Below are 22,080 nucleotides of genomic sequence, written 5' to 3'. Positions count from 1 at the left end.
GATAGAACAACGACTTGTTTAGATTTATATTAGAAATTTATATTATTTATATAATTATTTATATAATTTTATTTTTATTTTTATTTCAATTTTGAAATCAAATATTTTTGATGCATCCAATTATCCATTTCTGTTTAGAGAAACAATAGAAATTGAAAATTGTGAACGATAAACTAGATAAATAAACGCGAAGAGGCAATTGAAATCAAATTGATTTTTTTAAAGATTTAATCATCTTCGTTTTCGTTATAATTGGGTTTGTTATTGCCCTTAAAATCGAGAAATTTAAATGAATGTCCTAGAGATAGTTACTTATTTATATTTCTATAAAAACAACCAATTATCTATGAAATATAGATCAAAGAATATGATTAAAATAAAAAATAATTATTTATATTTTCTTCGAAAAGCTACATTATTGTAATCTATGTAATTGAATAAACTCCTATTTCCCGATTACGCGTTATAATTTATTTATAAGAAATTTCTGTATTCGCGCATATATATACCTATATGTCAACTTGTGGGGGATGAAAATAAAATGTAGTCTTCTTCCCTCGAACAGCACTTAGAGACGGTCGTGAACTGAGAGATGCATCTCTTCTTACCAATTAACGACAGCGCTTTTTCGTCAGCTTTGTAACGCGACACCGACTCTCTCATCAATCCTTAAATGGAGCTAAGATATCCATGATCCTGTCGCTTACAAGCGCCGATAAAAGCGTGACGGACGTGACTCTTAAGAGGCGGAAGGAATAGCCGGTTGTGCGATATAGGTTTTTTATCCGAGAACAACGTATATATATACATGTTTCGTTTTCTCTCTTTCTCTTCGGAAGAAGACATTTCCGGCATTTCTACACAGAGAAAATTTTCTCTTAGACTTCACCCTGAAAATTATGGTTACCGTGGAACAATATATAATATTGGAAGAATTTTATAAAGTTTCTTTGATTAATATTGATCACAATAAAAAACATCATATATTGTCTCACGATTATCATGATTTTCAGGAATTGATCCTTTCTAAAAGAAAATTCTCTCCGTGTACAGAGTGCAAGGTATAAGATTAATTCGACAAATCTATCCGATTGATTCGCGCACGTGATTCCTCTATCCCTAAAGATTTCATTCGTCAATTTTTCCGACGTCGATTAAATAACAGGTGTAAATCGTTGATGCGAGATGCCGGTTTTGCATGTTAACGATGATCGTCAGACAGAACGCGCGTTCTTTGAGAATAAGGTACAACACGGCGTTCGTATTCTATATGGAACTACGCCGTGCCTCGCCGATAAATACAGACCCCTCGAAACTCATTTAACAGGCTGACAGAATGACTGTTTGCATTCGATAACTCGGTAACGTTTAGCGGACAGACTAACTGTCCGTAATCCGTCGAAGCAGCCACTGAATTAATCAATATGTAGACGAGGTACGCGGAGGCTTTTTGTGCTCGTCTCCGACGAGCATGTAAATGTGAACGTGTGTATGTGCGTGTGTAAATGTACCTGATAAAATATTCCCTCCATTAAAAATCGTAAAGCCATTTAAGCGAATAGACGAAGATAACAGAGTCACATCGACATTGAATTCTTAACTGCGAAAGCTTTTCATGAAAATTTAATGGATGGTTCGAAGCCAAAGAGCATATGTATATATGCGAAAGATAAAGTAAGTAAATTATTTCTTTACGCGCATGCAGGGTGTCAATTGTATGTATTGCACAAATATTTAATAGCAGATATATAAAGTATATTTATAAGATAATATATCTCACTCATTAATTATTTTCTAAAATAATTTAAAAAATTTTGGGGGGGTTTTATTCAGATATAATAGAAATTCTGTATGTTACTGTATTTTAACATATAGTTGTCGTTAAAAAAGAGAGATACTTTACAAATATTTTCCTTGGAAATATACTTCAATATAAATCGACAATAATACGTTATATTTAAAATATGTTAAAACCTATATTGATATAATACTTTCTGATTTACATCTATAATATATTGAATGTGTTTCAGTAATTTTATTATTTTCTAATTAGCAAAAATTAAACTTATTCACTTTGAGCGATTCGATCTGATGACTAAAGTCCTGATAATTCTAGAGAGGCTCTTTGAATCTCAAATGTAAAAATGATCCCTTATTCGTTACAATTAGTAAAGCTATTTTTTATATAATATCGCACAGTAATATATTTAAAAGGAGAAACTTGCAAACAACACTTTAATATAGGAGCAAATCTTTTTAATTATTTCATAAAATTTGAATGAGATATATTGAAAGAGAACTGTTTGTTAATCGATAATTCAATCATATTAATGCGTTTCTGTCTCTGGTTTTATATGAATATGTATGAGAGAGGCATGTTTTTTCTTTTTTTCACTTTCATAAATTAGCTTCTTTAATTTCCTTTATATTATATAAGCGTCTGTTGAAATTATCTTAATTTGTTCAGACATTTATTTCCAACATGAAGATTCTTTTAAAAATCTAAATCTATTGAAAATATTTCTTACACATATATAAATCATAACTTGCAAATTGTTTAGAATAAATTATTAATTTTTTTACACCAGATATATCATATATTTTAATTACATAAATTAGTTTAACGTGCTTCAATGACGGATTCTAAATATTTTACTATATAAAGTAGGGATTTTCAAATTAAAGATTGCGAAAAAAAGAAAAAAGAATTAAGTAATAGAATTTTTATAAATTATATCCTTCTCTCTCATTTTCAATTAGATTCACGCATTTCACATACGCCGTCACATTTGCAAAAAAATATGAATACTTTTCCGATGCGGAGAAAACCGCGAGTATCACACGTATGTTGATAACAATTTGCTAGAGATTACGTATACATAATACAGCTTCTAGAGAGACCTAGAGTTCTGAAAATTTTCTCCTCGGATTTTCTCGCATCGAAGAAGCAGGACGCAGGACATCACTTCTCGTCGTAAACGAAGCAAGGAAAGACAAAGGTACTCACTGGCGAAGCGCGGGTCGTTGGTGGCCGGGGGCGCCGGTGCGTACCAAGGATGATGGTGCGACGAGACCGCGTGGGACCGCATCGGGTCCGCGGCGGTGGCCGTGGCGCCGACGCCGGGTCCGGCGTGATGGTACGGAGACAATTCCGCGGCACAGTATTGCTGATATTGCGAGGTGAGCTGCATGGTGGCGTAAGGATTACCCATGGCGCTCATGCCGCCGCCGGCACTACCGCCGCCACCGGGGGCGGCCCCGTTGGCAACGGAGGAAACCGGTCCGGGGGTGCTGCCGCCGGGCGTCGAGCCGCCGTGCAACGGCGGGCTGCCGCTGCTCGCGCTCGAGCTACCGGTGTTGCCGCCCACCCGGGCACCGCAAGCGTTACCGTAGGGCGAGGCCTGGGAATGCGTGACGACGCCGACCCCGACGGCGGCGGCAGCGGCGGCCAGCTCGAGCTTCCGGTAAGACTCCTCGATCGGCGACAGGATATCGGTGACACTGAAGGGCGTCGTGTGGGCACCGCCGGCTGTTTGCACGTGGGACGAGTGTTGCTTGGGCGACAGGCTCATCGCCAGATCGATGCCATTGAGATCTGACAGCAGGCCAGCCTGCTCCAGTTGCGACTGCTGCTGCTGCTGTTGTTGCTGCTGTTGCTGCTGTTGCTGATGCTGATGATAGGTCGTGGCGTTACCGTTGCCGCCTTGATTGCCGCCGCCATTTCCGCCACCGCCACCGCTGCCGCCGCTGCCGCCGCTCATCTCGGCGAGCCCGACGCCGTCGAAGTACTTGAAGCTCGCGCTTCGCGGAATGATGAGGCCGGCGCTAGACGTAACAACGGCGTGACATTATGACGCTACTACGAACGTAGCTTCCTCGATCGATTAACTCTTCAATTATCTCGCGCGAACGTTTTTTTTTTTTTTTTTTTTTTAATCTTTACTTCGTGGGAATTTTTCGAATAGTCCTTAGTTAATCGCGCACAATGACACAACTGTCGCTCACTTCTCCAAGTGACAGATCTCACGTGGACGCGCACAATAAGATCCTGTTTTTTTTTTCTTCTTCACCAACACCGGAGCCTTTTATCTTCTGAAACAGATATAAAACTCGTAATCATCCGCCACGATTCTCGTCTCTCGGTTTTCCTTCCTGTGATCCCGATCGCGTCGTTTAAATGCGTGCATAGTTTGCGAGAACAGAAATTTTGACACAAGCACGAGTATTTCACTGAAAGTGTTTAATCAATCTCAGATATCACGAACGTTTCTTCTCGGCGACTATCGAATTCAACATGTTCATCTTCATTCACTGCGCATTTTTTTGTTTTTAATTATTAATCGATGATATATGATACAACTTCATTCACGTACTTCTAGGTAATTCTTTGTCTTTTTTCCTAGAAGAGGTCTTCGCAAACCGCAAGGATGACGTTCAGGACGAAGAATCGTCTTGATTGCATGGCGTACGAACCGCGACCGTCAGCAAACCGAGTGGAAAAATCGATGGCGCAGTCGACCGGCGACCAACTCGGATGACACCCGGGAGATAGATCGTTAAATCTCTCGATATACCGTTGGACCGAGGAGAGCGTAGCCGATGTATCGTTCTTGCGACTTTGCCTTTCGAAAATCCTGGTGGCACGCGCGAACGTGGTCGAAAGAGCCTGTCGACCTTACACACACGTGGTCGAGGATAGTGGCCGGCCAGAGCCGGCCGGCGGCCGACTGAAATCACACGGGGGTCTTCGAGTCCTTGGATTCCGCCGATAGAGAGACGATGGTAGATGTACCACTCTACGCTTCGCCTCCACCTTCGTCGAGGATACACTCTCTCTCCGTAGGAGAAGAGCCTGCTCTATGGATGGATGGATGGATGGATGGCTGGCTGGCTGGCTGGCTTGCTGGCTGGGTGGCTGCCTTGCCTGGCTTGGCTGGCTTGGCTGGCTAGATGGATGGATGAATGAATGGAGAGGACTTCTGTCGGGTACTCCTGGAGAGGTCCTCACGGCCGCTTAGACCCACTCGACCAGCGCTCGCCCGCTCGCGCTCGCTCGTTCGCTCGCTCGCTCACTCGCTCGCTCGCTCGCCCGCCCGGGCACACAGGCCCCGCAGCCTCTCGCGGAGAACCCGTACGACGACACGATGAGTGGAGTGCCCACTACGGAGAAGTGCCTGCTACCAAGAGTCGTGATGAGATGTCCCCTTTTGCGTGTGAGAGAAGGGTTTCCATACGCCGTGGAGAGGTGCGGAGAAGCCGCGATCCGGGGGAAGTGGATGCCGGGAGATCCATCGTACGACCATTGGGCAAACTTCGCCAATCGGATAGTGCGCACACGCCAACATCTCGCTCATTGGATCGCGTCGGTCGTCATCGTGAACCATGGTGGGACGAGCTTACCTCGTCAGCTGTCACGTCGTTGGTGGCGGTGTGGAATTCTGTCGGTGCTTATCTACCAATAGGAATGATCGTGCGACTGCGTCCCCGAAATCGTAGCGGCAACGAGGAACCATCCCTCGGGCGGAGCCGAAGACGAAATGGAGGGGAAAAATTAATGACGGAAAAATGTTCCTCGACGGCATCACATCGGCGCCGAAATCCTCGTCGCGGCTCAGCAGCCGACGGTACTTTTCGAATCTGCGTCATGGTGCTGTCACGCATCTGCCACCAAGCGGATACAAATCCGAGTCTCACGACGCAAGTCCCACGAGAGTTCGCAGCATCAAGCTCCTGCCAAGATTCTTGTTGCGAGCTTTGCGAACGAATGGTACGCGCGAGAGGAGAGGTTTTTCTGTCACTCTGTTCTTCTCTTGTGGCTATTATCGGCGAACGTGGGAATTTGACATTCAGTGGTGTTGACCTTTTCACGTGGGTGATATCTTGACGAGGTTCGCTCCTGTGTACCCGATATATCAATGCGCTGGTGCAAGCTCGAGTGCTATTATTTTAAAGGCTGTTGTACACAAATTTACCTGCAAAAGCATGTTATTTATTAGCGACCTAATCTTAATGAAATGTTCGACAAACTTCTATGTGATAACTTGTGCTCAATTTCTCTATATGTATGCTTTTGTTAATTTGTGTACGTCGATTAATTCAATGTAAATCATTGGTTTTGATATCTACATCAATGTATGGATAGAATTACAAATGTGCATTACATATAGAAAAAAGAGGAATATTTGAACAGAATATTTAAATAATATAAATATTACGTACCGCATAAAATAGGAAGCCTTTAAGTGCTTTTTGTACAATTATTTAAAAGTACAAAAATGCCACTGTTTGATGCATGGTATTTTAATTGTTCATCTGCTCCAGCGTTCAAGTGTGCCTCTCTTTTTCCCTAATTGTTTCAATAAAAATGTATATAAATATAAATGTTTCAGCAGACGAAATAATTTTAAATCTCGCAAGTTTAATATTAAAACTATTAGTTTTAACAGTTATTTTTAAATATTGATTCCCTTTATCTATAAATGTATGTGCTTGTGTGTCATATATGCTTGTATGTATATGAATAATTTTAGAAATCGTAAATTAATATTATTCATAAAAATTGTGAAAGCAATAAGTTTCTTAATTAACAAGTTTTGCTGTAATATTGTTATAGCTCTTTTATTTGTTACCAGTTTATATAAAAGTATGTAAATAAATGTTACTTTCACATTTTTATAGATAATAATTTTTTCTTAGACTTTATCCGTGTTAATAATTTAGAAATTTATTTTCATACACTATCTTAAAATCTAATTATATATTTATTTTTATTTTTGTAATGTTTCTTTATGAAATCTTTGTTTTTCTTATAACAAATACAAAAAAAAATTTGTCACATTGCAGCAAAATTGTAAATTAAAATTAAATTTTGTATAAACGTTAAAATGGTAAAAATTTAGTAAACTACAGAAATATTGTAACAATGTAATACATACAAAAAACAATATTGTAAAAATATTACACTGCGATATTTAAGAAATGTGATTTAATTGTTCGATTTTTTATGAAATTTATTGGCCTAATTATTGGTCATCATTATGTATACTAGTGTATAAAATAATGTGTTTCAATAAATTTTTCTTTGCACATAAATATTATTAATTGTTTCATGATCATAATTTTTTTAATATAATTGAATAAAGTTAAGATTCTTATGTTTAAAAAAATCTATGAACATATAATCTTGAAATATAAAAAATTGCAGGAAATGTTATTATCAATTTTTCATAACTTTTTTGAATAAAAGAAGAGAAAGAGTTTTTTCATAATGTATAAGTTTTGATTTTAAAAATTATATGATTGTATATAAAACGTTAGATAAAATAAAAGTTACTATTTTTGTATAATTATTTTTACTAAACTTATTTATATGAAATGCAGCACTCACAAAAAGAATAAACTTTTAATTACTCTCTAAAAATATAAAAATATTTAAAATAGTATAAAGTAGTATAATGATAAAATTATAAAGATATAAAAATATTGTAAAATAAAATTATAATGTTTGAAAACTATATTTAATTATTTACATTAGAAATTATCACTTTGCTTTCTTAAATTGCAAATGTTTAAAATATATATATATATATAATGGCACATTTGATCTCTCTTTATTTTACATATATAAATTTCTTCTATATTTGTTTTATTAATTATGTCAAGATGAAATAAGAATATGTATCATTTTTATATCATGAAAGATTCAAATAATCTAATATGAATATAATAATAATGTGGCATCCTTTGAAATAATCCATTTTACATAAAAAAAATATATGTATCAATTATATTATATATGAAATATCCTATAATATATACATATATAAAATCCTTTATATTACATATGTATGATTTGTTGATTCAGATATATAATTGTTGTATTACCAAGCAACTTTGCCTTTATGGGTTCACACAAAAATCCTATAATATATGTAGAAAACTTTATATTACATGCACGCAATTTATTAATTTCAGATATATGATTGTTATATTGTTATATAATATACCCAAGCAAACTTTGCTTTTATAATTTACGCAGGCAAAGCTTATATATACATAATGTTATACATATATAATATAAAGAAATAGGTTATAATGCCTAATACATAAGAATATGTTATACATATATTAATTGCTACTTACTATTATCGTTCTTCATTACGTGTACTAGGCGCATGATATAAATTCGTCAATGTCCTTATTGCAGTAGAATTCTCGAAAATTTTAGGGATCAAGATTGGAAGAGCTGGAAGAAATAATAACTTTGTGACTAGTGCTCCGATTTGCCATATATGGTAATGGCGTAATGGACGTTTGACAATTTATTCATCAAAATAGGAGTAACCTAAAAAAATATTTTTTTCTTATTTAGTTCTAATTCAATTCAACGTTGCTCTATTCCATTCAATAGACTTTTGAACGTAATAAAAAAAGGAATAAGAAATTAGATGGATGCACGCACATATGTGTATATGTATATATGCAAATGTATATATATTAATGTACGTGCATCGGCAATTCAAAATAGATGGGCTCTCTTTTTCGCGCATGCGTGCAAGTGTATTTATTTTGAGTATAACACATGATCCTTGCTTTAGAAAATTATTTAGAAATTTTGTGAAAAAAAATTAAAAGATTAAAGTAGAAAAGGGTAAATATATAAATCGGAAGGGTGAGGGCGTTACATTACTGCATATTTACCTAAAAAAGGATGAAATTACATGATAAATAATATATGTACAAGTACATTTATATAAGATAGAGAGAGAGAGAGAGAGATCAAGTATATAAAATTACATGATTTAAAACAATTAAAATATACATAATTGATTGTAATTTACAATATAAAAGTATATATGTGCAAACCTCGGAAATGCACGTCCGCACACACACGTACACATATACATGTTGCTACTGAATTTGCATCTCCACATCGCGTATATGCGAAAAAGAGAGTTATCTATTTATCGTTGCATTCATACCTATTAATGACGTTGTTCTTAACTCGAAGATCTCTATATTTTACTCTATTTTTTATAATTCTATTTCTATTTGGAAGAGCTGCACTTCACCAAGTCCGATTAGATAAACCAACGGTTAAAATTGACAGGTTGACCAATAGTCAATAGACAAAAAAATATTCATGACTTTCAATACTTGGTTTTGGCCACCTTGATAATTTTAATGGCTAATTTCATCTATATAACCGCACTTGGTAAAATTGATCCTGAATTATTAACTATTCTTCATCTATGCTTCTTTCTTTTTGCATCGAAAAATAAAGAGTCTGATATAAACTCTACGCGAATAAATTAATTACAGCTAGATTATGATAATAATTAATATACATATACATGTATGACACGAAAAGCCCCATCCTTGATCCTTGCGTTGCTCCAAGCTCCAACTATTTGAAAATAGTACAAGTGCTGCCATCTAATCATCGAATGGCGGAATTATTCTTTTTTTAACCGCTCATCTCTCCTAGTTTATCACGGAAGAGGCGCGAGATATTTTTTCTTACTGATAGAAGTGTGTATGTATAATGCATATCTCAAGTATGCACAATAACAGATGTATGAGATACTCATAAATCATATATAACATAACCGGTTATTATCTTATAAAGTAAACATTTTGTGCAAAATCACTGCAATCTTGCACAATTTCATCTTTAACAATATATATTCTTCCACGAATACTCTTTAACATCAGACGTGAAAAAAAGTTTTTAACATGCCAAAACAAGTACATATTTTGCATGGGGAAGGAGAATTGGTTCCAGAACTTGACTTCTCTGTGGGACAATTATTATTAAGACAATTGATGGTACATGATACTCGTGTGGCAAATGTAAGTTATGTCTTTTTTGCATTTATATATATATATATATATATATATTTACATTTATGAATATATATTAGCATAACAAAATATGTAGTACAGAAAAATTATAGTGTTATTATAGATTTAATAATCTTGTTGCATATAACTTTTCTCACATTACTGATATGTTTTACAGATAGATGCACACACAGGCAAGGAACAAACATTCAAATATATTTTAGATACTAGTCGAAAATTAGCTATCTACCTTCAGAAGGAAGGGGTGACTGTGAACGATGCTGTAGCTATATGCAGTGAAAACAATCTAGAATTTTGTATTCCGGTGTGTGCCACATTTTATATTGGTGCCATTGTCTGTCCATTAAACCCATCATATTCCGAAGGAGAATTAATACATGCGCTTACCATTTCGAAGCCAAAGTATATTTTTGTTTCTGCAATAGCACTTAATAATTTGAAAAATATATTCAAAGAGTTGCATTGGTCACCGAGAGTATTACTGCTAAATGATTATGGTAATATTGATGTATCATGGATAAGCATGAATAAAGTAATATCAAGTATCTCTGATGACAACATGGATAACTTTGAAGCTGTTCCTGTTGATGTAAATAATCATGTAACAGCAATTTTATGCTCAAGTGGAACTACAGGATTAGCAAAAGGTGTTATGTGGACAGATAAGAATATTAATACAATCATACGTATGTTCATAAGCAGCCCATATGTTGCAACTACTATGTCTTTGGCCTTACTTCCATTTTTCCACTCGTATTCGTTTACCGTGTTGGTGATCAGACTGATAGGTGGAGGTAGTGGTGTAATACTTTCACGCTTTGAAGAAGAATTATTTTTACAATTAATAGAAAAATACAAAATTGAATATTTAACTATAGTACCACCAATTATGGTATTCCTGGCCAAACATCCACTTGTGGACAAATATGATTTATCTTCTGTTAAAAGAATATGGTAAGTATGAAATTTTGGAAGCAAGCTGTAAATGAAAAAAATGCATTAAAGAAATAAAAAAAAATGAAAAATGCAATATAATCAATTTTTAAAGAATGCTATATAAATAAAAATGTCATTGATGTTGATTATGCTGAAATATATATCTGATACTTTAAAATTTCATTTAAAATCTGTGAATTATGTAAAGTACTTATTTATTTATTATAGGTGTGGAGCAGCTCCATTATCAGAGAAAGTTCAGAAAGCTGTCTCCAAGCGATTAAATATATCTGAAATTAAACAGGGTTACGGTTTAACAGAAACTACTTTAGCTGTACTACGATTTCCAGAAAATGCAGCAGTAAAATTTGGTAGTGTCGGTGTATTAGCTGCAGGTGTATCAGGTAATAATATTTCCTGATTATAAAAATATATAATAATATAAATATATATATATATATATATATCTTACTACTTGAAATGTAATCAATTAATATTTATTAATTATTTACACATGTTTGCAAATCGTTTCAGAGCTGTAGTCCTGTAAAATTAAACACATTTTATTTTTACTCACTATTTAATCATGATTATTTAGATTTTGTAATATTATATTTTGGAATAACATCATATAATGTTTACTTTTCTAATATTGATATTAGTTTATATTTTCCACTTTTTTCTACAACTTTTGATGATTTGTTATAAGTTAAAAGAATGCATTAATATGAAATACATAATAATTTATGATATTCTTTCAGCAAAGGTAATACCATTTGGAGAATATGAGACGGATAAAACTTTAGGACCAAATTGCGAAGGAGAGCTATGTTTTAAGGGAGACCAAATAATGAAAGGCTACTATAATGACGAAAAATCCACTAGAGCGACAATTGATAAGGATGGTTGGTTGCACACAGGAGACGTAGGATATTATGACGAAGATGGATATTTTTATATCGTCGATCGTATAAAGGAACTTATCAAATATAAAGGCTTTCAAGTTCCACCAGCTGAGCTTGAAGCGATTTTATTGACTTATCCTGGCATAAAAGACGCGGCCGTAATAGGCATTCCGAATGAAGAAACTGGGGAATTACCAATGGCCTTTGTTGTGAAACAAAACGGTGTCAATGTACGCGAAAAAGATATAATCCAATATGTAAATGGTAAGAATATCTTTCTTTGTTTACTATACCTGATCTATCACATCTAGTAATGAAACTAATCTGATTTGTAAGATACTTATTAATTCTAGAATGCGTAAAAAAGTTTATTAAAACTTATTAAATTTATGAAGAATCATTTTTTTAATTAATATTGTAAAATAGGTACTGAAAATTTCGCATGTGTGCATTTTATTATATATTTGTTCCTTTTTCAGAACGTGTATCAAATCCTAAGCGACTTAGGGGTGGTGTAAAATTTGTGGATAATATTCCAAAAACTTCAACTGGTAAAATATTACGTCGAGAATTGCGTACGTTAAAATCAAAATTATAAACTTCTTAAATTATTTTTATGAAGATTATATTAACAAAAATATAATCTTCCTTCTTAATATATACTACTTTCTTCCTTATAACGAGCAACTATGGTGTAAGATAATTTACTCTTATTTATTACAAACTATTTAAATCACACAATGTAAAAATGATACTGTATATAATATTCGGTGAAATTTTAGAGATTATTATGTATTTTTTACAAGTTATCTTCGACTGATTTTGATTTCACAAAATAAACGTTGATTACTTTTGAGAAATCAATACTTTTCAATATTATATAAATTCTATAGAAGACTTGCGTTTTAAATTTTGGCAAATTATCTGCATATTTTATGAAAACATTACTATTATTTTATCTTATATATTATTAAAGAATATATTTTATATCTACCAAAAAATAAATAATTATTTTTATTTTATATAACTTTATTACAATTAAATAGAAATATATCTGTGCAGTAAATAATGTGTGTTCTTATACATTGTAATGTTGAGTAATTGTATATAAATTAGCTTACATGATATAATGGAAAACTAGTTATAATTTTTTTCTTATACTATATATACATTGCGCAGCTCTATTTAAGATAAATTTATAAAAATATTAGAGCTCTGGCAGATTGAATATAATGCACAAATATCTGTCAGTAGCTTCCCCATGCTTGTCCCCACAAAAAAGGTTTTTCAAGAATTGAAAAAAATTTCAATAAGTCTGCTGTTATACAGTATTAAAGAGAAATATACAGTTTTTATTTAAAAACTTCTATAACAATAATATGTAACAAATTTAGATGAATTTAGAAAAATGATTTTTATCAGAAAATGGAAAGGTATTCACATATTAATTTAGTAATATTATTCAAAATTTAGAAAAATATTTGTATATTGACTTAATTTTAGTAAGTAACAAAAGAAAATTAAGTATTTATAATTATTTTTCCTTGTGTATATTAATAATAATTTACTTTTGGCAGATATCTTATTCAACTTTGGTGTTTTCTATTAGTGATTTTATTTAAAAAATATAAAATTAAAAGATTCATATGGTGATGATAAATTATTTTATATATAAAACATGTATTTTCACAATATTTTTTTTCTTTTTAATTATAGCAATATCCTTTATCAAGTAATTAAGAAATAGAACTTGTATTTTCAATATTCTATTTTATCTGAATAATGAAAAATATGTTTCACTTCATTATAAGAAAGAGAGTCATCCTTATCATTTGTCAAACAAGTGTGTCTTGAACCTTATTTGATTATCTGACTGATATTCGACAACTTTAAAAGAGAGGTTTTTTTTGGATAATTCAAATCCATTGTTTTATTACAAAAAATGACTAGCCTCGAAAATCTATTTTTTAATAATAAGATATATATTTATCGGTTATATAATTGTTACTTGGAACTGGTCGTGACTTAATAATCAGGACCCGAGATGAAGTGAGATTTTATAAAATCAGTCACTTTGACTTTCAGCATTAGACTTTCAATAGGCTCAAGATTCACTTGCACCCAAAAAATCTGCAATATTATAATCAGGGTAAACTTGATCTTATAATCGGGGAACATTGTACTCATACATCTTAATCGAGGCACTGTATCATTCTAGAAAAGACTATTTTATACATAAATACCAAATTATGCATTCGCTATTACATATATCATAGAAAAGGAAGGCAGAAACGGAAAGTTTAGACATTTCATAAAAGTTTTTGAGGGATAGAATCTTATTATAAAATTTACATGCTCCTATATGATGTACTTCTAGAATGTCGATAATCAATTGAATAAATAAGTTATCTCGATATGAGAAAAATGTAAACAGAATTATTACAAGTTGTATTCTCTCATACTGTTTTCATTCTTCAGATATTAAAAAGTTAAAATTTGTTATAAAATATTCAAAAATAAATATTTTATAAATTATATAACAAAATTCATGTGCCAAATTATTATAATTATATATTTTAAAATCATTGGACTTTTAACCGCAGTTTCTTTAATGTAAATCTAAAAATAAGAAAATTTAATTTTTAGTATGAGTTTTGGGAACGTTACATTTTTAAATTATAACAAAATTATGATTTTTTTGTGATACTCTTGAAACAATATAAAACGTTAGTGATTTATAATCACACACTTAGTGTTATATTAAGTTTTTTGTAGTTTAAATTTCAATATAACATTTATTAACATCGAGAAAAATTAATATAAATTAAAAAATACTTTTTTTTAAACTTAATTTGTCACATAAATTCTTTATTTTTAATTACTAATTATTTAAGAAATGTGCATTAAAATTAGAAAAATTTCATTAATAAGTTTCATATAGAGATCAATTTTATATCAGAAAGTATGCAATAAAAATATGCAGTGATAACTAATTTAGAACATTCCATATATTGAATGTGAATTTTGAAAAAAATGTGTTAATAAGATTATAATTTAACATTCGCCCTGCGTGATTTTATATTTAAAAAAATACGAACTATAACATATCAGAAATATAAAGTCAGTCATACAAAAAAATCAACATTATGCTTATCACTGTTTCTTAAAACTCTTGAGAATTGGATAAATGTTGTCAAAGGCTTCATAAATTTCCTTGCGAACCTTTGCACCTGACAGAACACATAAACATATAATAAATATTTAATTATAAACATATGTGGACAAAGTGTGTAATTCAATATCTCTCATATAAAAATTTATCACTATTTAAAAACGTCCAGCATAAACTTTTTTTATAAATATGCAATTATAATAATTAAAATTTTGAAAATATCAATATTAATATGTTCTACATATAAAAATAATGATATTATAATTCAATAGAAGTCCAGATATGTTAAATTTTAAAATTGAAAAAATTACAGCTCTGCTATATTATCTAAATATTAGACATTAAGACATTTTTTTATGAATAATCTTATAAAATAATTATAAAATCTTTGGATATGTATATGCTCACCTGTTAAAACCACTTTCCCTGAAACAAATATCAGCAATACGATTCGAGGTTTGACCATCCTATAAATTAGACCTGGAAATAGCTCTGGTTCGTATGACGAAAACTGTCCGTGAGAAAGTACTAAGCCTTCTAATCTAATTGGAAACTTAACATCACAGCTGCCAACCATGTTCTGAATCTTAAAATCTAGGAACTTTGCCTAAATTTACAATTAAAACAATTTTAGTAATCATATTTATAATAATAAAAGATTAGTTACTATTACAATTATTTATCGTTAATTAATTATTATTATATAATATATAAACTGTAATACTGTAATATTTTTTAAAATTACATTTAAAAAATAATAGATCTCACAGTATATCTTTAATATATATAAAAAAAAAAAAAAAAAAAAAAAAAAACAATACTTACAGGAAAACCTAATTTTTGGATAATTCGCGCGTACTTTCGTGCAGCGAGACGTGAATCTCCTTCACTCTTGGCCCCAGTGCAGACCATTTTGCCACTACTGAATATCAGTGCAGTAGTCCTTGGTTCTCTTATTCGCATGATAACAGCTGCAAATCTTTTAGGATTGTATTCGGCATTTCTAGCATGAAGTGCTATTTTCTTCAAATCGAGCTTGCAATTTAAGTTAACAGTAGATACAATATTCCTACAATAGAGCAAAATATATAATGTATCACACATATACAATATATGTAAAAAAATAAAATTAAAAAAATATATAAATTTCTTTGAAAATTTACTGTAATTGGGGTAATATCCCAGGATCTGCAGAAGCTGGTGTCATCGGTGTCATTGGTCCTGGAGTTGCAGGACCTATTGATGGTGGTGCTATCTGATTATTTTGTGGTACAATTGGAGACATCATATTTTGCTAAGAAATAAAAGAGATAGAATAAATTAATAAAAAATGTAGAGGAATTTTTATAAAATATTGTATTTTTCTTTTCGTTTAACTATATATTCTTCAAATTCTCTTTTATTATTGTTATGTCCACTATTTCAATCATAATTAATATTTCAATATTTAAAATATAAACAAATAAATTTCAAATTAATGTGTTGAAATAAACATAAAATCAACATGAAATCAATAGTGGAAAAACTTAATTTACTGAAATTTATCACTTGCTACAATGTAACATTGTAGCTTACAAAGTTGTAACTATGAAAATGTCTTTTTGGAAATTTAACACAAAGAATAAAATAAAGAAAAAAAATTATTTACAATAATGTTATTTAAACTAATAATTCTAATAGCACTTCAATATTAAATTACCGGCGTTTGTGGCTGCATAAGACTTTGTGGCGTTGCAAATGTTGGAGTTGGAGCATACGTGTGCATATTCTTTTGTGGTGTTAGCATCAACATGCCGCTTTGCATGTTGGGACTCATCGAGTGTAATTGCTGCAGTTGCTGATATTGTTGCGACTGCTGCTGCTGTATAGCATTTGGCAAGATCTGTTGATCTTCCTCTGGTTGATGTAGAGGTGTACCAATGCTAGGTATGCTAAATCCAGGACTAGGAAGCATCTGATCCATTTTGAATATTAATAAAGATATCTGTACATGCAACTATCTATGATGAATCTTATTTGGAAGTATACTAAAGTCCTGGAGGTTATAGTTGCATTTCCATAAAATATTTGATATTTTACTTCAATCAGTAACTATATCGTAACCTGAAACATAGATTATTAGCTTTTAAGTGATCTTTACTTTTTATTTGAACAAACCTTGCATCTCTGATGCAAGGTTTTCATACTTTCTAATCATGAAAAATTTGTTTAAACAAGATTGTACTTTTGAAAATTTTAGTATTGTCTTATTCAAAATGAAAGATCTGATTTTAATTATTTCACATACATTATACTATAAAATATTAATTATTCGAAACTCACTTTGCTCGGCGACAGCTTTAAAATTTATTCAATATATAAATTGTACGTTTATAGTTTGCGTGCTTATCTTCAGTAACTGACAATATTGTTCGCGATGATCGCCGTGTTATGTTAAATATAAAAAACTTATCGCTTCTTTAACAGAAAAAATATTTTTCTCTTACATATTTAAACTTTGTGTCTTATTAATTTTAAAAAAGTCGCTAATTACTTTTAGTTTAATCGAAACAACGTTTTGTTGTGTTTATTTACAACCGTCACTGGTTTACTTTTAAGGCCATGACGCATGAAAAAGTTGTAGTAAGGTCATAATTAAAAGTGTTTTGATCCACTGTGTTGATTGGCTGGAAAATATAACTAGGAATCGTAAAGCAAGTTTACATGATGTTTCTTCTGGTATTAAAATTCCCTAGAAGAAACTCTTGATTACATATACATAACTTAAAAGTAGCAAGATATCTTAATCTCACGTTTGTCAACAAAATTATTTACTTGTACGAGAAACTCTTAAAAAAAAAAAAAATTATTTAACTTTCTACAATTAACAGTGAATTGTTGAAATTTTATCATGTGCTACAAGAAAAGGTATCAAAAATAAATATATTTTAATCGATATTCAAAACATGTAACGCGACGTTATCAGATTTAATGAAGCTAATATCGTTATCGTTCTGATATTTAAATTAATAAATAAACAACGTATCGTTTAATCTATGCAAAACGTTTAAAAAATAGATAAAATGAACCTCGATAAGCTCATCCGGAGAAAGGAACACGCTAAGCGAGTCCATGATCTCCATCAGCTGGCCGAAATCACGAAGAATCTCGGTGACATGTATTTCGAAAGTGAGCAACCGACGAAGGCTCTGCAGGAATATACGGAGCAGTTAAACATTTGCAAAAATTTGCAGGACAAGTTGAATTCGGCGATCGCGCACAGAATGATCGGGGAGGTTCACGCGAGCTTGGGAGATTACGAGCGAGCTCTGATACACCAGAATCTGCATCTGGAAGGTGCCAGGGATATGAAGAACTTGATAGAGGAGCAACGCGCCTTCGCCACCCTGGGTAGAACTTACTTCTGTCTGGCCGAAAGTCTGAGCGATCATTCACAGAAGCGCGACGAGGCTCTGGTTAATGCTAAACAGGCTTACGTCAACAGTATGGAACTGTGCGACAAGTTGGCAGGAGATGAAATTAGGCTGCAGGAGAGGACACTGATGCAGGCGAGACTCCTACTGAATTTGGGACTGACATTGGAGGCGCAAAAGGAGACTCGACAAGCTATTAATCTGATTGAGCAAGCAACCGAGCTGTGTGTATCCAACAATTTTCAGGAAGACTTACATCGCACTTGTATTTCTTTGGCAGCTATATATGAGCGACAAGGCAATCACGAGTTGGTGTTAAATTATATTGAAAGAGCAGCCACTGTGCAGGACATAGGTCTGAAAGCTGAGGCGAAAGTAATCAAGGCTGAATTCTTCATGCGAACTGGAAGGTGGATTGAAACCCGCAAGATATTAATTGCTCTGTATAAGAGTAGCGGATTACCAAAGGACATCAAGCATCAAGTGGAGAAATATTTAAGGATCATCGTAACTCTATGTAGGGCGGAGAATAATCTTCTTATCGAGACTGACGTTAGAGTTAAGCAAAAATTATACGAAACTCTAGGCGACGCGGCTGTCGCCGCGCAATCTTTCGACAAAGGTGCGGAATATTATCGACATATGTTGACCTGCGCAGAGGAAACGAACGACCAAGTGAGCATTTCCTTGATAAGTCTCGCTCAAACGCTCAAGGATGCAGGACGATACAAGGAAGCGATACCTTTCGCGCGAAGGGAACTCGAACTCTGCACCGATCCTCGGGAGAAATGTAGATCGGCTCTGTTTCTAGCAGACCTATTAATATCAGCGAAGGCTCCTGACTTCGAAATTCGAGAGTGTTATATTTTGGCGTCGAGTTCAGCGAGCGAAAGCGAACGTGTCAAGCTGCAAAGATCTGCAATGAGAGACTTCATCAGTTACCTGGAGAACATGAATCAATTCGACGAGGCGAGGGATATAAAACAGAGAGCAGGATTAACATCGGATTCGAGCGATACGGAAAGCGAAGCCGCGTCCTTGGAAAGCGACGAGATTGGCGCCGACATCTGTCTGGAGGAGTTGTCCGATCTTGAAGCCGAAGAAGATGTCAAGAGGACGACTAGGAGGCCGAGAACGGGAATGTCTATGATGAAAAGGAACGCGAAGGGCGAAACGCAGTTGCACGTGGCGTGCATTAACGGCGACCTCGATTCCGTCGAGAAACTCTTGTCTTCTGGTCACTCGACGAATGTTAGAGATCACTGCGGCTGGTCCCCTCTTCACGAAGCTGCGAATCATGGCTACGTGGACATCGCAGAACTGCTCCTGAAACACGGCGCGAATGTTAACGACCCGGGTGGCATGTCCTGCAAAGGTATAACACCGCTTCACGATGCTGCCTGTTGCGGACACTTTTCGATGATGCAGCTGCTGATGCAATATGGCGCCAATGTGAAGCTGAAGACTTACGACGGCGACACAGTGCTGGACTGTTTGGAAGATTGGAGAGATCGCGTGGGAAACTTGAGTTCTGAGGATTTGACGGAGTACAACATGATGTATAAGAAGCTTTCCGCTGTTATTTCGGTGAAGAACAAGCGGAAGAGATCCGACAATGCTCAGACGTCGGATGAAGAACCTACGCGATCTCCGAATAAAGAGTCCGAGAAGAAGATATCTGCCGGTGAAGATTATAAAAGAACGATAGCGAATCTGAGAACTTTCAACAAGACTAACGCGGTTGTCGCATCATTTAAAGGTAACGACGCGCCTCTGGTGAATGAAACACAGGTTCTCATCGACGACTGGCTGGAGGATGATATTGGAAATAGAACGAAGAAGAGATCGTCCACGTCAAATAATCGTCACACTGTAGCAGGCAAGAGAAAGTCCGTTGAAAGTACAGAGAGCACTACGAAGAAATTCAAGCTGAACCGTACACTTGAAGATGATGAATATCTAAGCATAAGCGATGAAGACAGCGTTGAAGAGGACGAAGGTAACGCTAGTGTTGAGATGATTCAATTATCTGAAGAACCCAAGAGGATTAGGAAAAAACGACAGACTTCTTTGGTTTCGAAGGGATTCATCATGTCTCGATCATCGTCTCCGATCATTCACGAATTGCAATCATCTCCGCGTACCTCGACAGTTTCCGAACAGCAGCAGGACGCAGAATACGTACGTTTACGTATATCCGTCAAGGAAGATACGTTCGACGTAAAGGTGGCAGTTTGCGAGGACGAGAAAGAGTTTCTCGCGCGCATCACAACTGCTGTTGAATCCATGTTCTTCCGCGAAACCGTTTGTACAATCAAATTGCAATTGCAACCGATAAACGGGGAGGTCGTGACAAAGGAGAGAATCTTGAAAGTCGAGGAAAACGCTAGACTGGAATGCGAGATAGTTGAACTGAGGATTCCGTCCATCGTCGAGCGATACAAGACTATTTGTCAAATTCACAATTCGACACCTCGCGAGAACATGCTGAGCTGTTTGAAGTCTTGCGAAAACACGTCCATATTTCGCACGAGGCCAGACGATATCACTAAAGAGCTGATCGCACCGTTGTTGAAAACCTTGGAATACGAGAAGAAGGTGACGTTGTTGCAGCTGTCAGGCATCGCCCTAGGAATGACAGGAACGTCTTTGCACCGGTGTCTCTCGAATCTCTCGTCTTTGCAGGAACTCTATTTGAAGGGTTGCGACATCGACTTTGCCTGTCTACGTCAAGTGACCTCGTTGCCATCTCAGTTGAGAGTTCTTGATCTAAGTTATAATCCCTTGGGTTTCGAGAGTCATAACATCCTCAGAGGACTAATCGCACCCTTGAAATACCTGCGGACACTCAATTTATGCTACTGCAAACTGGAAGACTTAAATCTTTCGCTCGACAATCCTAATCTGACGAGTTGCGATATTTCCTGGAATAAATTAAGTCGCGACGGGATTATTTACTTTTTGAATAAACAATTGCTCGATTTGAATCTATCCAATATCACTTGCTCTGACAAATTCGTCTCCAGTTTAATCGCAGACACGACTTTGTCATCGAACTTGGAATCGCTGGAACTTTCGTTCTGTGACATAACAGACTCTGATGTAAAGATCATTATAGCACGCTTACCTAAACTCCTGAAATTAATACTTCGCGGAAATGCAAATGTAACTGTATTATCTATAAATGTATTGCTGAGTCGTCGGCCTACATTGACTTATATCGATGTTAGTGGCTGTAAAAATGTTGCGAGCAGTCCGGAAGAGGAATTAATTATACAAAATCCCGAGATTTGTACATTACTGGCTAACATAGAGCCTAATTTATGTGATTTGTGGATTAAACTATGGCGCGGTGCAGGTATTGTAACAAAATTGCCTCATAACTTAGCAATCTTTAAACCAATAAAACTTTTTGGCGAAAATAATCTTAAAGTTTAAAAAATGTTTGATGTTATACAATATAAAGTTCGATAAATTTTTATATGTATCTATATAAATATATATAAGTTTGTACATTTTGTATATATATAAAATTTATAATTTTATATCTAATGTATGGAAAATTAAAAAAAAATTTTACAAGTATCTTTTAAAGAATAAAAAATTTTATCTCGTATAAATGTAATATTTATATGCAGCACAATACTTTTAAAATAAAATATTACTTGTTATATAAAAAATAGAATTTTAGAAATCTGTCAAAAATATCTATAATATTTCCTTATTTTTACTTCTTGGATTAGCTTTCATTCTCGTTTTCAATCATTTCTATCAGAAAGATTTATTAAAA

The 22,080-nt window shown here is 33.9% G+C and overlaps 4 protein-coding genes across 7 annotated transcripts in view; 2 read left to right on the top strand and 2 right to left on the bottom strand.

The window, feature by feature from the left end:
- The window catches only part of LOC114946394 (homeobox protein Nkx-2.4), a 40,986-nt gene extending 31,590 nt beyond the window's left edge, over positions 1-9,396 (bottom strand). Inside the window, exons 1-4 of one of the 3 annotated variants that reach the window (XM_029322855.2) lie at positions 9,354-9,396; positions 8,143-8,245; positions 6,220-6,346; positions 3,008-5,972 (exon numbers count right to left, since the gene is read on the bottom strand). In XM_029322855.2, the coding sequence (XP_029178688.1) occupies positions 3,008-3,761 (754 nt within the window). In that variant the 5' untranslated portion in view covers positions 3,762-5,972; positions 6,220-6,346; positions 8,143-8,245; positions 9,354-9,396. Of the gene's footprint in view, positions 1-3,007; positions 5,973-6,219; positions 6,347-8,142; positions 8,307-8,981; positions 9,073-9,353 lie in introns of those variants that run through there. The other 2 variants (XM_029322854.2, XM_085489758.1) reach the window with 2 other exon arrangements.
- A 77-nt stretch (positions 9,397-9,473) lies between these two features.
- Positions 9,474-14,141, top strand: LOC114946393 (luciferin 4-monooxygenase). The gene is made up of 5 exons (XM_029322853.2): positions 9,474-9,852; positions 10,022-10,818; positions 11,029-11,204; positions 11,562-11,969; positions 12,185-14,141. Exons 1-5 carry the CDS (start codon positions 9,736-9,738, stop codon positions 12,301-12,303), a joined length of 1,617 nt encoding a protein of 538 aa, XP_029178686.1. The 5' UTR covers positions 9,474-9,735; the 3' UTR covers positions 12,304-14,141.
- Positions 11,643-17,490, bottom strand: Tbp (TATA binding protein). The gene is made up of 6 exons (XM_029323012.2): positions 17,200-17,490; positions 16,577-16,980; positions 16,041-16,171; positions 15,703-15,946; positions 15,286-15,484; positions 11,643-14,935 (listed from the first exon to the last, which is right to left on the bottom strand). Exons 2-6 carry the CDS (start codon positions 16,838-16,840, stop codon positions 14,859-14,861), a joined length of 915 nt encoding a protein of 304 aa, XP_029178845.1. The 5' UTR covers positions 16,841-16,980; positions 17,200-17,490; the 3' UTR covers positions 11,643-14,858.
- A 136-nt stretch (positions 17,491-17,626) lies between these two features.
- Positions 17,627-21,931, top strand: LOC114946495 (tonsoku-like protein). 2 transcript variants are annotated; one of them, XM_029323010.2, is made up of 2 exons: positions 17,627-17,784; positions 17,935-21,931. In XM_029323010.2, exon 2 carries the CDS (start codon positions 17,940-17,942, stop codon positions 21,726-21,728), a length of 3,789 nt encoding a protein of 1,262 aa, XP_029178843.2. In that variant the 5' UTR covers positions 17,627-17,784; positions 17,935-17,939; the 3' UTR covers positions 21,729-21,931. The 2 variants fall into 2 exon arrangements, with proteins under 2 accessions (XP_029178843.2, XP_029178844.2); XM_029323011.2 differs by lacking the exon at positions 17,627-17,784 and having other exon boundaries at positions 17,793-18,045; positions 18,111-21,931.
- The last annotated feature ends 149 nt before the right edge of the window (positions 21,932-22,080 follow it).

This window comes from Nylanderia fulva, unplaced genomic scaffold (genome assembly GCF_048542155.1).
Source record: "Nylanderia fulva isolate GAGA-0341 unplaced genomic scaffold, ASM4854215v1 Scaffold9, whole genome shotgun sequence".
In the NCBI taxonomy this organism is placed as follows: domain Eukaryota; kingdom Metazoa; phylum Arthropoda; class Insecta; order Hymenoptera; family Formicidae; genus Nylanderia; species Nylanderia fulva.
Note: the sequence above shows the minus strand (reverse complement) of the source record. Positions and strands in the feature narration are given on the sequence as shown.